Source organism: Triturus cristatus, chromosome 7 (assembly GCF_964204655.1).
Source record: "Triturus cristatus chromosome 7, aTriCri1.1, whole genome shotgun sequence".
Taxonomy (NCBI): domain Eukaryota; kingdom Metazoa; phylum Chordata; class Amphibia; order Caudata; family Salamandridae; genus Triturus; species Triturus cristatus.
Window position 1 is genome coordinate 1,481,377 of NC_140590.1, and position 16,526 is coordinate 1,497,902.

Consider the following 16,526-nt stretch of genomic DNA (forward strand, 5'->3'; position numbering starts at 1 on the left):
AGGAAATCTTCCTCTACTGGGTCAGTATGTAGCTCTACCCCGTGATAATGTGCCGCCCTCTGAAGTAGGTGGTGAAAACCTAACGAGTCTTCTGGTGGGGATGGCTTGGATGGATAAAGGTCATCTTGTGGGACATCTGGGATGTCTGGATTGTTATAATCATCCCATGGGTCTGGGGATCCAGTAGGGGTGGGGTCTTGTGGCACATCTGCTGGGTCGTAGTATGGGTCCCCCTGATCATCATGGTCTGGAGACGGGGTCAGAGAGCGATGAGGCAGGGGTGGAGAAGGTGGAGGGGGCGGAGGTGGAGAAGGTGGAGGAGGTGGGGAAGGCACTCTGAAAAGGGAGGTAGCACAGTCCTTCCTCTTTGGAGGTGGAGGTGGAGCTGGTTTGTCCAAATGTCTTCTTTGAAGACCGTGCCAAATGTCCAGTTTTTGGATCCTTGGTAAGTGTCTTTCGCAAAGGATCCGGTGTGAATAGTTCTTCCGACACTGGTTGTTCGGTCGGCGCCGACGTTTACGGGGCCGACGGCTTTTTAGGCTTGTCTGTGTTGTGCTTTTTTGGAACCTCGATTTTTTGTTCGGTGCAGAGACAGGCTTCGGCACGGGAGTGTCGGTGCCGAGGGCCTTATGATGTTTGGTCGGCACCGAGAGGCTGGGTTTTGACACCGAGGGCTTTGGTGCGGAGCTCAGTGTGGAGGTAGAGGCCGATCTCTTCTTCGGCACCGCTGGCAGGCTGGCTCGAGCCCGAGCCGCCGGAAGGCTTATTAGGCTTCTTCACCGGGCCCGAAGGTTGGGTGTTAGAAGCAGTGTCTTTGGTTTTGCCTAGGCTCGGAGGCGAAGGCGTGACTGAAGCCTTTTTGGGTGTCGGCGCAGGTGTGGGAGGGGGTATAGTACTCACGACCCTCTGCGCCGGGGTGATGTCCTCCACATCTGAGTCGTCTGCTTCGGAAGCACTGACGAGGTCGCCTTCTCCTTCGGTGTGCTGCTGTTCCGGAGCTTCGACGTCGTCCCCGAAGATGTCGACTGGAGCGGAGGTCGAGGAGTGCGCCATGTTGCGTCTGGCCCTTCGATCTCGAATAGTCTTTTTCGATCTAAAAGACTTGCAGGCGGGACAGTCTCGAGCCTCGTGTTCAGGGGAGAGGCAGAGGTTGCACACCTCATGAAGATCGGTGTGGGGGAATTTGGACCTACATCGAGGGCACTTCTTGAAGGGAGTTCTTTTCATCAGCCGAGACCGGAGCCGCGATAGGCCCGAAGGCCGCCGTCGACTGGAATCGAAGAAGTGTCGAAGAGAAGGTGATTAAGAAGATTTGTATCTGAAGAATACCGATGAACGAGGATTTTGCGTCGATCGTTGAACTGGAAAAGTTCGGAACTGGAGCGCTAAGTATGTATGTATGTATTTTCATTTATAAAGCGCACTGTAACCCAGCGGGCATCCTGGCGTATTACATCCGAGCCTGATGGCGGAAAAAACAATCTGAGGATGGAGCCGAAGCCCATGCGCAATACGAACCAAAGGAGGACTCACAGACCTCGTGACTTCCAAAGACTTTCCAAGAGGAAAAACAAACTGCAAACATCCGGGCCCAACATCAGATGGCGATCTATGCAAAAGTGTGTAATCTGCAGCTCATATGCCTCGAACATTGGGTTACTGGTAAGTACAGTTGTAAGTATTTTTCAGAGTCAGTGCTGGGCACCAAGATCCAGCACTGGGAGCTCACCTAAGAGCAGGTGAGTATTTTCGTTTGTTACTCGGCTGATTTATGAAGAAAATGGAGTTATCGGTTTAAAGGTAAGTACTCGACTGGCAGACTTAAGGTTCTGGGCATAGGCTCCGGGGTCTCCCAGGGTCAGGTAGGTAAAGTTGGCTCACCCTCAGCGACACAAGGGCGGCCGGGTGCAGAGAGAGTTAGGCCCAATGTTATCCTATGAGAGGCAGGGGGGCCTTGGTTGGTGGCTGCTGACTAGCAGGCCACGCGGCTGTGGGCATTGGGCTCCTGGTCACTTACTCAGGGCAAGTGGGGAAGTAGATAGGTGTAGAGATTGCACTGCCAGGGCCACTCGGGCGGCTGGGTGCAGGGTGCTTTTCAGCCTTCGGGTGCTGAATTGATTTAAATGGGAAATCTCCGGTTTAGAAAAAGACTGCAAGGGGACGAGGATTCTTCAGGTGCCACCACCACTCCGAGAGGTAAGTTGGGTAGTTGGAGGATAGGTAGGTACCCCGGGATTGGGCACAGGGGGCCACGGGGCGCCGGGTGCAGGGGTGCCTTTTGGTGTCGGGAAATTTTACCCTCTGTTGATCGCAGTTGGGGGGGGGGGGGGCACCTTGTTCTGAGGCTGCAGGCTTCTTCAGGAGTGTCGAGGGAGGTCCTTAGGTGCAGGACTCTGGGTCAGTCGCCGTGGGGTCGTCCTCGTGGTCTTTGTTCACTCCGACACAGGCCAGGCTTGGCTGGTGCAGAATGTGCAGGGTTTGCGGTTCCGGGCTGCTGCCAGGGATTAGAGGTAGGTTTTGAGTAGAGCCTCTACTCATGGGAGTCCCAGGGGCTTAGAGTCAAAAGGTAGCCAGGTCCTCCGGGGTTTGTGAGGTTGCTGGCCACAAGAGATGCCGGGTTGGAGCAGAAGCAGGTTCGAGGGTCGACAGGCCGGGAGGGCTGGGGCCAAAGCAGTTGGTGTCTTCCTCTAAGCAGCTGCAGGGCAGGTCATCTTTCTTCTAGCTCTTCTTCGGATTTTGGAATCTGGAGAAGGAAGGCTCAGGGTGCCCCTAAATACTAGATTTAGGGGCGTTACAGGTAGGTGAGGGGCAGGAACCAATGCATCCCTGTCCTGGGGTGGGTAGACCCTCTATCCTGCCTCTCTCCTGTGTGAGGGGGGCAGTAGCCTAGTCCTGATGAGGTAGGGCTTCCCAGCTTCAAGATGGCGAGAGCCCGGGGATGTGCTTCACCTCGCCTCCCCCACCTGAGAGGTGGGGTTGGCAGGCTGGCACATCCCCTGTCCTTATTTGGGGTTTCCGGCCAAGCTTCCCACCAGAGTGGGGTTTGCAGTGGCCTGGGGAAGCTCACCGAGGCGGCATGCCTTTAAAGCTTCCCCCTGCCCATCCTGGGGGAGGAGATTTAGCACCTCGCCAAGGATGTGCATTGTTGCAGGCCCAGGAGAGCAGGGGCTCTCCTACCCAGGGGTCCAGCAACATGTCTGCTGTGTGGCAGCCTCAGAACAGACGTGGATTGTAGGTTAGGTTTTTTAGGGGGCATCTCTAAGAGGCCCTCTGGGGTGCTTGGTACATTAAATCCCACACTGGCATCAGTGTGGGTTTAATGTGCTGAGAAGTTTGATGCCAAACTTCTCTGTCTTCAGTGTTACCATGTACTCTTAAATGGCAGCACTGCACTTAGTGCCCAGGAATGGACCTGGGTACTGTAGGGGCACAGGGCTCCTGCGCCCACACCATTGGCATAGGGCACCCAGCTAGAGGGGTGGCTGATATATGCCAGTGCAGTGTATGTTGTGGACATGGCACACAGGGATGTGTGCCATGTCGTCTGTTTTGTCCTATACCCAGACACCAACCCTGCAAGGGCTGTGTGTGTAAGGGTACAGGGCCTCTCAGGGTGGCACAATGAGTGCTGCAGCCCTTAGAGGCCTTCCCTGGTCACAAGGCCCTGGGTACCTAGGGTACCATTTACCAGGGGTTGACATGTGGCCAGGCTTTGCCAATTTGGGTTTTGTGTTTTTAGTGAAGGAACATAGGCCCTGGGCACCTGATTGGCAGGAGTCCAGGGTACACTCAGTCAAAGTACATTCAGCAAAAAGTGGGGTCATACCATGAAAGAAAGATGGCACGTTCTCACACCATTTACCGGGGACTGACCTGTGGCCAGAGATGACAATTGGCTTGGTGTGTGTGTGTGTGTGTGGGGGGGGGGGGGGGGGGGGGGGAGTACACAGGCCCTGGGAACATGATTGACTGGGACCCAGGGCACATCAAGTCAAAGTGCATCAGCAGTCTGGCAAAAAGTGGGTGGGTGGGGGGCCGAAGCTCACTCCACAGTCAGGCCACCCCAAGGAGGAAGAAGCTCACTCCACAGTCCGGCCACCCCAAGGAGTAAGAAGCTCACTCCACAGTCCGGCCACCCCAAGGAGTAAGAAGCTCACTCCACAGTCAGGCCACCCCAAGGAGTAAGAAGCTCACTCCACAGTCAGGCCACCCCAAGGAGGAAGAAGCTCATTCCACAGTCAGGCCACCCCAAGGAGGAAGAAGCTCACTCCACAGTCAGGCCACCCCAAGGAGGAAGAAGCTCATTCCACAGTCAGGCCACCCCAAGGAGGAAGAAGCTCACTCCACAGTCAGGCCACCCCAAGGAGGAAGAAGCTCACTCCACAGTCAGGCCACCCCATGGAGGAAGAAGCTCACTCCACAGTGAGGCCAACCCAAGGAGGAAGAAGCTCACTCCACAGTCAGGCCACCCCACGGAATAAGAAACTCACTCCACAGTCAGGCCACCCCACGGAATAAGAAGCTCACTCCACAGTCAGGCCACCCTAAGGAGGCAGAAGCTCTCTCCACAGCCAGGCCACACCAGGGAGGCAGAAGCTCACTCCACAGTCAGGCCACACCAGGGAGGCAGCAGCCCCCTCTACAACCAGTTGTCAAAGGGCACAAGAGCTCACACCACAGACATGAGATCAAACGAACGTTAGATACCGGTACAAGCCTGAGGACATGTACAGAAACTGACAGCAGCAAAGAACCATAGACCCACTGCCTGGGCTGCCTCTAGAGCAGTTAATCCAGTTAAACCATACAGAGTGAGTATCCCTCATTTACACACACACACACACACACACACACACACACACACACACACACACACACACACAAGGCCGAGCATGCGGGGTGGGAGGTAAATTGTTTTTCCCCTTCTTTGTTAGGATGTTTTAAAAATGTTAAGTCCTGTAGGTTTTCATAATTTACCATACTCTATGCTAAACATCCTAGTACATACCAAGTTCATGAAAATGTTCTACACGAACAGACTGTTGGATAACCCGATTTGAGAATATTGGACAATTACATGTTGCCATTTGAGGACACAGACGGATGCTCACCATTGTTAAAGGCTATTATCCTATGCTGATAACTGTGTTCTGTTATATTATGTGCCTATCTGCCTTTATATTGCGGTAGGATTACTGTCTTATTGTTTTGTAAAATCAATAAAAACAAGGTTAAAAGCACACACACACACACACACACACACACTGAGGTAAAGTCAAGGCGCCAGCTGTCTGTACTTACCAGATCTGCCAATGCGGTGAAGATAGGTTTCTGCATTCCGTGGGAAGTCAAAATTGATGACAACATTCACAGCTTGAATATCAATTCCTCGAGTGAAAAGGTCTGAGAATAAAAAAGAAATACAAAACAATTTAACACCAGGTCACTGCTGTACCATTCATAGGCGTAATGGTAATTTTAAGAAGAAACTACCAGCAAAGTGAGCCTACCTGGGAAGACTAACAAGAGGCGGAAGAAAAGACACTTGCCTGCTTCGAGTACTTTATGATTGCCGCCATCTATGCATCAACTACGGAAACTTGTGTTTCTGTGCCATTTATGTGCAAGTCCCTAAAATAGGAAATGCTTAAAATGCCAGGAAGTTAGACCTCCCTCAGGCATCTTGCCTGGCTGAAAGGCACTTTATTCCTGAATCTCACTGTGCGACCCATCTTTAAATTATATCTGGACTTTGTAGCTTTCTGTTAGGTATTAGACTTTCTCTACTTTGCTAAACAATGAGAATTTACAAACATTCATATCCTGCTACTGTATATCTAAGATTCCCTTCAGCACCAGTATATCTGTAAGATTCCCTTCAGCACCAGTATATCTGTAAGATTCCCTTCAGCACCAGTATATCTGTAAGATTCCCTTCAGCACCAGTATATCTGTAAGATTCCCTTCAGCACCAGTATATCTGTAAGATTCCCTTCAGCACCAGTATATCTGTAAGATTCCCTTCAGCACCAGTATATCTGTAAGATTCCCTTCAGCACCAGTATATCTGTAAGATTCCCTTCAGCACCAGTATACCTGTAAGATTCCCTTCAGCACCAGTATACCTGTAAGATTCCCTTCAGCACCAGTATATCTGTAAGATTCCCTTCAGCACCAGTATATCTGTAAGATTCCCTTCAGCACCAGTATATCTGTAAGATTCCCTTCAGCACCAGTATATCTGTAAGATTCCCTTCAGCACCAGTATATCTGTAAGATTCCCTTCAGCACCAGTATATCTGTAAGATTCCCTTCAGCACCAGTATATCTGTAAGATTCCCTTCAGCACCAGTATACCTGTAAGATTCCCTTCAGCACCAGTATACCTGTAAGATTCCCTTCAGCACCAGTATACCTGTAAGATTCCCTTCAGCACCAGTATACCTGTAAGATTCCCTTCAGCACCAGTATATCTGTAAGATTCCCTTCAGCACCAGTATATCTGTAAGATTCCCTTCAGCACCAGTATATCTGTAAGATTCCCTTCAGCACCAGTATATCTGTAAGATTCCCTTCAGCACCAGTATATCTGTAAGATTCCCTTCAGCACCAGTATATCTGTAAGATTCCCTTCAGCACCAGTATATCTGTAAGATTCCCTTCAGCACCAGTATATCTGTACGGTGATAATGCACTCAATACGTGTTATAAATACATTTCCAATAGAAATTTCACAGACTTCTTTGTAACCTGTTAGAGGAAACATTGCTGGATGGGATTATAATAATCCCGATATAAATTAAGCACATTGTAGTTCGGCATTAGTCAGTTCTAGATTGAGTTATTTGCACTAGAAAGGAGTAATTTTATGGTGTTCCCAACTGTTAATTTGGAAATTATTCAACAGTTTAGGATCCAAGGCAAAAAAAAATAATTGAAAAACATTGAACCCTTATTGAAGATGTGGGCAGGTTTCATCCTTCTGATCGGGACAGTGCCCAGGGATCCACAAAATCCTATTACCTGCGTCTTGCTGACAGTGTTGTCGCCGTCCACTTTGTGTGGCGCAAGGGATCACTGAAACGCACAAGTGCATATGAACATGGGCTGCTTGTGCTCTGAAATGAACGACTTGGACATGGCTTGCTGGACTAGAATACATTCAAAGATCTGGATTGTAAACAACTTGTCAACGGTTTGCTGAGGGCTTGGACAGGAACAGACCCTACCTCAGCAGTTCTGGTCTTAGCGGTGCAAAAGCCATGAAAAGCATACCTTTCCAACCGTAGGTCAAAGTGCACTCAAAATGTTATTTTTGGAGATGCTTCCATTTTGCTGAGGACCATCAATCGTTTGCAAAGTGTTTGTTGTGATTTGAAAGCTTCTGTAGAGGGAGGGACCTCATTATAAACCTTGGAAATTAAAAACTAACCATCTTTGGGAGAAAGAAAAAGTTCAGTGAAGTATATCTCGCTGATGGTACACTAGAGCAAGATGAACAAGTTACGTACCTTCGGTAACGCCTTATCGGGTAGAGGCATCATCTAGCAGCAGATTCCCTACCTTAGAACTTCCAGTCGCCAGATGGGATCAGGAATATTTTGATAGCAGTGCCCTCGCGAGCAGATGGGTGCAGTCGGTTTACTCAGTGTGACGTCATAGGTGTTGGTGTCGTCGTGACGTCTGAGTCGTCCATATAGGCACCACATCGGCAAGCTGAAGTCGGTACTTTTCATGACTTTCCTCGCCAGAAGCACAGAGACATGAAGGGACTGACCATGGTGTGTTAAAAAACAACTTAGGCCCCAAAGAGAAACAGCCCTGACTCTAAAAACTGATTCGCAGTGGGGGGAGGATGGTTGGGTCGGTAAGGAATCTGCGGCTAGATATGTCTCTACCAGATAAGGTGTTACGAAGCTATGCAACTTGTCCACCTGATAGAGACATGGGCCCACAGATTACTTAACTTAGAACAGATACCCAAGCAATACCATGCCTGGAGGAGGAACTGCAGAAACGTATTAGACCAGGAAATCCTGTAGTACTAAATGGCCTTCCTTACAGACCTGATTATCCAGGAAATAATATTTGGCAAACGTGTGCAGAGATGCCCAGTTAGCCACCTGACAGAGAACTGGGACACCACGCTGATGAGAGGATATCCCAACGTGAGATGGTCCTCTCCTGCGCAGCACGTTCCTGCTTTGCTCAAATGTACTCTACAAAGAGTTAGTCATCCACCAGCAACTCTTTAGCGCGATCAAAGTTAAAGGATTACACTCTTTCTTTTTAGATTCAGACGGTGGAGACGCTCTTCATCCTTAGAAGGCTGTGAAGGAGCACAGAAAGGGAGAAAGGTGACAGATCGCCTTAGATGAAAAGGTGTCACCACCTAAGGCAAAAAAGAAGCCCTAGTGTGCAGCACTACTTTGTCACAAAAGACGGTCAGGTAAGGAGGATGACCAGATAGAACCTGCAATACGCTAACCCGCCTGGCAGAGGTTATTGACACTAGGAAGGCTGTTTTAATAGTAAGCAGTCAGAGGGGGCAGCTTTGCGGCAGCTGGAAAGGTGCACACATCAAGAAGGATAGAACCAAGTTAATGTCCCATTGGGGTATGATAAAAGGAGTGGGGGGAACAAATGAGTAAGCCCCATCAAGAATCTCTGTACAATGGGGGATTTAAAAAGCGACCGTTGATCTGGCAACCACAGAAAAGCAGAAAGGGCCAAAAGGTAACCCTTCAAAGTGCTCAGAGCATAGCCCTGCTGGGCCAAAGAAAGAATAAATAGAAGTAGGTCAGAAAGGGATGCAGACGGGGGGGTGGGTCAACATACCGTTCTGGACAATAGTTACACATTTATTTGCCATCGGCAGGCATATACAGACTTGGTGGCGGGACGCCTGGTGGCCAGTATAATCTCACAGACTACAAGAGGAAGGTCAAAAGCGGTCGACTGTCTCTTCTCGGTCTCCATGAATGGGGCGGAGGGTGGGCAGGTTCGGGTCGAGAATGCTCACCTGTTGCTGCGACAGAAGATCCTTCCTGAGGAGCAGCCTGATCGGAGGATCAATGCTTATCTGCAGACGCTTGGGATACCAGACTATCCGTGCCCAGTCCAGAGCCACAAGAATGACTTTGGCCCGATCGCTCCGGATCTTCTTGAGCACTTTGGTCAGGAGTGGTATGGGCAGAAAGGCATACATAGGCCCTGTGCTCCACTCGAGACAAAAAGCGTCTCCGACGAGAGCTGCCTTGGAAACTCCAAAGTGCAAAACTGCTGACATTGCACTTTCTCTTCGGAGGTGAACAGATCCAACCAAGGCTCTTTTATGATTCGCTAGGCACCGACGGCGGAGTTTCTTCGCCCTGGAGTTCAGGGAATCAGCCAGGCGTTGAACCACCAGAGATAAGCCCTGTTCCAGCCAAGTCCAGAGATGCAGGGCCTCCTGACAAAGGGTCCATGACCCGCCCGTCTTCCTTGTTGCAGTACCACATGGCGGTAGGTGTTGTCCGTGAACACCTGAACCAGACTTCCCTTGAGAGATGGTAAAAAGGTTTTCAGTGCCAATTAGATCACATGAAGCTCCAAAAAGTTGATGTGGAGCTTGGCTTCCAACGGAGACCAGTGTCCTCTGATCTCAGACTCTCCCAGAAGGCCACCCCATCCCAGGAGTGACGCATCTATCAAAAAAAACAAAACAACAATTTTTTAGGAGGGTCAGAAAAAAGGGACTTGGTTTAAGGACTGAAACAACTCCGATCCCCAATAGACACTATGAAACCAACAGAAGGAGTACAGTCCATTCAAAACAGAAATAGCAAACTAATAGTTATTATAAAGGTGTATACGAGATCCTGCGAATAGTTGAGACACCCCTGCAGGAGATAGGAGTCCATCAGCCCACCCTTACTGGCGGAGCATCGTCATCTGGAACTCCAAGGAATCACTGTCTGAGCCCGAGATAGCAGATCACCCAGGTGCACAGGCTAGTGAAACCCAGAAGGAAAATAAACTCCTGCCAGGGTGTATACCCAAATAGTCGAGGGCTCCTGTGAAGTGCAGTGCTGAAAGAGTGATGTGAGGTTAAAAAATGAATACTTGATCAAAAATGAGTTTAATATAGATTAATCAAGTTTCATATCTAAAAGAACCTATAGTCTGGTATGAATTTTACAGGCTAATTCTTGGTTCGTGTGAAAAAAGTGTGGTCGACATGTTTCAGCCGGAGCGGTCACTTGACCCGGCTTTCTTCAGGACCGTGAAATTGAAAAAAAGCTACTGCTTAAAGTAATCACATAAAGTGAAAAAAACAACAATAAATGAACCCATGCAAACCAATTGTGAATGTGGGATATGTATGTGGCGTTTGCCACCCTATCAGAACAGCTCAAGCATTGAGCGTGAGGACAATGTCTTCATTCCTGAAAATAGAATTCACACACCTCATGCACATCAGAACAAAACTATCAGTTGAAAAACGGCAGGGCTGGAGTTAGCCGTGCCTTGATTATCAAACAAACTCTTAGTGATGTTTGGAAATACGATTTGTATGTCAAAATAGTGGAAAAAACTAGAAAAAGACTCACCCAGCTTTATGTGGGAGTAAAGCCTCACCTCACCCGGCTGACTACTCGGAGAAGGAGGCACCGCTCTGTTTAAATGTGGAGAAAGAAGCCAGACAGATTGCTGATTGATACCTGTCTGCTTAGAGCTCAACACACGTATTTCAAACATATTAAAAAGAACCTACAGTAATTAAAAAGTCCAAAACCTCAAACACCTCCTGACTCCCAGGATGTATTTATGGTATAGATCTCTGCAGACCAGTGTTATTCAGAGATCATGTCTCTTAGCAAACCAGTTACATAGTAGAAACCAGTGATAGGTGAAGTTATGTATGGTTATTGCCCATATAGAGTAGGGGAATGCTGGGAATTAGTAAAGGCTAATTGTAGTGGCTACACGTGTCCACTAAGCTCTACTTGTTAAATCTGGAAGGATAATTCGTTTCTAGAGCAAAAATAGCATGAGCTCCCAGCCTCCTCCCTTACCTGTCCGTCGATACCTCTGACTGACTCACGAGCTGTCTGGGAGGTATCGACCGGAAAGGGAGGGAGCTATTTATAGCGCTCGCATGTGAAATTTTAATCCGTGATCGAGATCAGCTGTGTATCTCGACCGAGAAAACCGAGCGTGTCCATACTAGTGCGCATGCGCCTCAATGATACGCTAGCGGAGAGACAATCCTCCACAGCGCATGTGTCAGTGCGTTTGCATTGTAAAAATATAATCCCGGTCTGCCTGGAAACTGACTATTGTAACCGTGATCAGGCAAAGCCGATCACCAATATGATGAAACCGCACGATAAAAATGTACGGGGAGCATACTAGATAACGCGCCTCTAGTGAAATCATCGTACGTCTATCGCGCATGCGCGAGGAATGGATGGCAATTACTAGCGCATGCGTGCGCGTGAATCATTATGACAATGGAGCAGCTCTCGAGCACCTATTAAACAACAGAAACCAAGAACAGGGTATAGATGTTGACCCTGGTTGATTTAGCAATGGAAAAGGTAATTCGTACTGTTTGCTCACAGCGAAGTCAATAATTATGACGCAGTGGCTTTAACTACTAGAGCCAAAGTCATGCAGAGTTGGTAAAGGTAACGTAAGGTAAAGTCACCATGTGAACACGATGCCCACCAATCACTCCTGTTGGGAAGACTAGTAGTTGTCGCCCCTCTCATGCCAGTAAAGTGCAGGACTGACAGCCAGATTGTCATCTCGGGGGTCAAGTTGGTAGTGATGCCCAATAGAGTGATCCAGTACCCTAGTAGTGTACTAGTAAATCGTGTTTAGCCTTTTATGGTATAAAATGACTAGGTCGTCAAAACAGAAAGCCCCAAAGAAGACGGACATGGAAAAGTTCAGCACGTCCAGACAACTAATCAATAGATATGAAAGGGTGTGTTTGTTAGTGGAATGCGACCCAGTCGACTAACTGGATGTGCACAATTAGAAATTGCAGGTGGTCATTCAGTATGGCAGTAAGGCTGTCTTAAGTGTAAACGGAGGCCCACGGTATGTTATCATTCAGTCCTTGGGTGTCAGTCTTCAGCTTATAAACCCATTTTTGTTCTTTGGCAAATAAGAATTGAGAAACGTCCGTTATATGTTGGGGAATAAATGGACGTTCCAAGACAATCCACCTGAGGTCCTCAGCTTTGTGTTTCTTAGCTAGGAAATGCTCAGTCAAACAGGTGGATTGTCTCATGCAGCGGATGGTGCTTTTGTGTTCGCTTATGCGAAGCTTGACTTTCCGTGTGGTGTACCCTATATAATGTAGGGAACAAGGGCAAGTGATTCTGTAAATTACGCAATCCGAATTACAATTCGTGTGGTTGCGTAATATCCAGGGGCGTTCTGTGCCTATGTCTACAGATGTAGTTTTGATGGTCTGTGGACAGACACTACACATGCCACATGGGAAATGGCCCCGAACAGGTGGTAAGGACCACAAAGTATTGGTCTCACAGACAGGATGTGATAGTGGTCTTGTGTGGACCAGACTGTCTCGTAAACTTGGGCCCTTCTTGAAAGCAAATAAGGGAGGCGAGATACTGCCCGACGCTATGTTCAATATCGGCCAATGCTTACGTACTGTCTTCTGTATTTGGTTGGACACAGTGCAGAAAGTAGTAACAAAAGTGAGTCTCTCGCTGGTAGTCCTTGACACAGCGGTATCCAGTAAGGCATCGCGATGGTTGTTAGATGCCCGTTTCCAGGCTTTTCGTACTAGATGTTTAGGATACTGTCGCGATTGTAGTTGTGTTGCTAGTACTCCAGCATGTTTATCAAACAACTGTCTGGTGGAGCAGTTTCTGCGGATCCGCAGAAACTGGCCGACTGGAAGGTTCTCACGGAGTGCCCTCGGATGATGGCTGTTGAATGACAACAAAGAATTTTTAGACATGGGTTTTTTGTATAGTTCCGAACTCAATGAGTTTTCATGAACAAAGATGGAGATATCAAGGAAAGCCAGACGATGTTTACTGTATTCAATGGTGAAACGTAAAAACGCATTCTGTTGGTTTAGCCAAGAATGAAAGGCTAGAATTTCGTCACCTGTGCCTCGCCATACCACCAAGATGTCGTCTATGTATCTCTTCCACAGCACCAAATGATGACGATAAGGGTTGCTGTGGTTGAGTACATAGTTCTGTTCGAATAGGTGGACATATAGGTTGGCGAGGCTGGGCGCGAAAACGCTGCCCATCGAAGTGCCAGATGTCTGGAGAAAGATCTGATCTTCAAACTTGAAATAGTTCTCCATCATGGCCAGTCTGGCGCATTCCATGATAAAGGACACAGGGGTGATGCTATCCAAAGACCGTGCTTCTAAGAGTCCTCTGATTGCATCGAGGGTCTCAAGCTGCGGAATGCAAGTATACAATGACTCTACATCCAGGCTGACTAATAGATCGGTGTCGGAATTAAATTCAACCTCAGGTAAAATACGGAGGACATCAGCCGTATCTTTCAGATATGTTGGCATCTCGGTAACCATGGGTCTTAGAAACACGTCTACAAACTTAGACAAAGGTTCCAATAATGAACCAATCCCAGAGATAATGGGACGTCCAGGAGGTGGTCGTTGCTGTTTGTGAATTTTAGGGAGGCAGTAGAAATAGGGTATGACTGGGTTGTTGGTCACCAGAAATTTCGCCTCATGTGATGTTATCCATCCCTCTGCTTCCCCTTCCTCCACCAGCTGTCTAATCTCTAGGGAGAGTCTAGATGTAGGATCTGACTCTAAAGCCCGATAAGAATTAGCATCTGACAACTGCCTCAGACATTCAGCCCGGTAGATGACAGTATCTTGTAGGACCGTAGCCCCACCCTTGTCTGCTGGTTTTATGATGACCGACATCTCATCAAGGACACGTCGGTCATCATAAAACCAGCAGACAAGGGTGGGGCTACGGTCCTACAAGATACTGTCATCTACCGGGCTGAATGTCTGAGGAGGAAGGGGAAGCAGAGGGATGGATAACATCACATGAGGCGAAATTTCTGGTGACCAACAACCCAGTCATACCCTATTTCTACTGCCTCCCTAAAATTCACAAACAGCAACGACCACCTCCTGGACGTCCCATTATCTCTGGGATTGGTTCATTATTGGAACCTTTGTCTAAATTTGTAGACGTGTTTCTAAGACCCATGGTTACCGAGATGCCAACATATCTGAAAGATACGGCTGATGTCCTCCGTATTTTACCTGAGGTTGAATTTAATTCCGACACCGATCTATTAGTCAGCCTGGATGTAGAGTCATTGTATACTTGCATTCCGCAGCTTGAGACCCTCGATGCAATCAGAGGACTCTTAGAAGCACGGTCTTTGGATAGCATCACCCCTGTGTCCTTTATCATGGAATGCGCCAGACTGGCCATGATGGAGAACTATTTCAAGTTTGAAGATCAGATCTTTCTCCAGACATCTGGCACTTCGATGGGCAGCGTTTTCGCGCCCAGCCTCGCCAACCTATATGTCCACCTATTCGAACAGAACTATGTACTCAACCACAGCAACCCTTATCGTCATCATTTGGTGCTGTGGAAGAGATACATAGACGACATCTTGGTGGTATGGCGAGGCACAGGTGACGAAATTCTAGCCTTTCATTCTTGGCTAAACCAACAGAATGCGTTTTTACGTTTCACCATTGAATACAGTAAACATCGTCTGGCTTTCCTTGATATCTCCATCTTTGTTCATGAAAACTCATTGAGTTCGGAACTATACAAAAAACCCATGTCTAAAAATTCTTTGTTGTCATTCAACAGCCATCATCCGAGGGCACTCCGTGAGAACCTTCCAGTCGGCCAGTTTCTGCGGATCCGCAGAAACTGCTCCACCAGACAGTTGTTTGATAAACATGCTGGAGTACTAGCAACACAACTACAATCGCGACAGTATCCTAAACATCTAGTACGAAAAGCCTGGAAACGGGCATCTAACAACCATCGCGATGCCTTACTGGATACCGCTGTGTCAAGGACTACCAGCGAGAGACTCACTTTTGTTACTACTTTCTGCACTGTGTCCAACCAAATACAGAAGACAGTACGTAAGCATTGGCCGATATTGAACATAGCGTCGGGCAGTATCTCGCCTCCCTTATTTGCTTTCAAGAAGGGCCCAAGTTTACGAGACAGTCTGGTCCACACAAGACCACTATCACATCCTGTCTGTGAGACCAATACTTTGTGGTCCTTACCACCTGTTCGGGGCCATTTCCCATGTGGCATGTGTAGTGTCTGTCCACAGACCATCAAAACTACATCTGTAGACATAGGCACAGAACGCCCCTGGATATTACGCAACCACACGAATTGTAATTCGGATTGCGTAATTTACAGAATCACTTGCCCTTGTTCCCTACATTATATAGGGTACACCACACGGAAAGTCAAGCTTCGCATAAGCGAACACAAAAGCACCATCCGCTGCATGAGACAATCCACCTGTTTGACTGAGCATTTCCTAGCTAAGAAACACAAAGCTGAGGACCTCAGGTGGATTGTCTTGGAACGTCCATTTATTCCCCAACATATAACGGACGTTTCTCAATTCTTATTTGCCAAAGAACAAAAATGGGTTTATAAGCTGAAGACTGACACCCAAGGACTGAATGATAACATACCGTGGGCCTCCGTTTACACTTAAGACAGCCTTACTGCCATACTGAATGACCACCTGCAATTTCTAATTGTGCACATCCAGTTAGTCGACTGGGTCGCATTCCACTAACAAACACACCCTTTCATATCTATTGATTAGTTGTCTGGACGTGCTGAACTTTTCCATGTCCGTCTTCTTTGGGGCTTTCTGTTTTGACGACCTAGTCATTTTATACCATAAAAGGCTAAACACGATTTACTAGTACACTACTAGGGTACTGGATCACTCTATTGGGCATCACTACCAACTTGACCCCCGAGATGACAATCTGGCTGTCAGTCCTGCACTTTACTGGCATGAGAGGGGCGACAACTACTAGTCTTCCCAACAGGAGTGATTGGTGGGCATCGTGTTCACATGGTGACTTTACCTTACGTTACCTTTACCAACTCTGCATGACTTTGGCTCTAGTAGTTAAAGCCACTGCGTCATAATTATTGACTTCGCTGTGAGCAAACAGTACGAATTACCTTTTCCATTGCTAAATCAACCAGGGTCAACATCTATACCCTGTTCTTGGTTTCTGTTGTTTAATAGGTGCTCGAGAGCTGCTCCATTGTCATAATGATTCACGCGCACGCATGCGCTAGTAATTGCCATCCATTCCTCGCGCATGCGCGATAGACGTACGATGATTTCACTAGAGGCGCGTTATCTAGTATGCTCCCCGTACATTTTTATCGTGCGGTTTCATCATGTTGGTGATCGGCTTTGCCTGATCACGGTTACAATAGTCAGTTTCCAGGCAGACCGGGATTATATTTTTACAA

At 47.9% G+C, this 16,526-nt stretch overlaps 1 protein-coding gene across 4 annotated transcripts in view; it reads right to left on the reverse strand.

Annotated features, from left to right (window-relative positions):
- LOC146808659 (putative ATP-dependent RNA helicase DDX6) overlaps positions 1-16,526 on the reverse strand; it is a 271,143-nt gene that overhangs the window by 41,307 nt on the left and 213,310 nt on the right. For all 4 annotated transcript variants that reach the window (XM_085615455.1, XM_085615452.1, XM_085615453.1 and 1 more), the window contains one exon: positions 5,302-5,403. In XM_085615455.1, the coding sequence (XP_085471581.1) occupies positions 5,302-5,403 (102 nt within the window). The remainder of the gene's footprint in view (positions 1-5,301; positions 5,404-16,526) is intronic.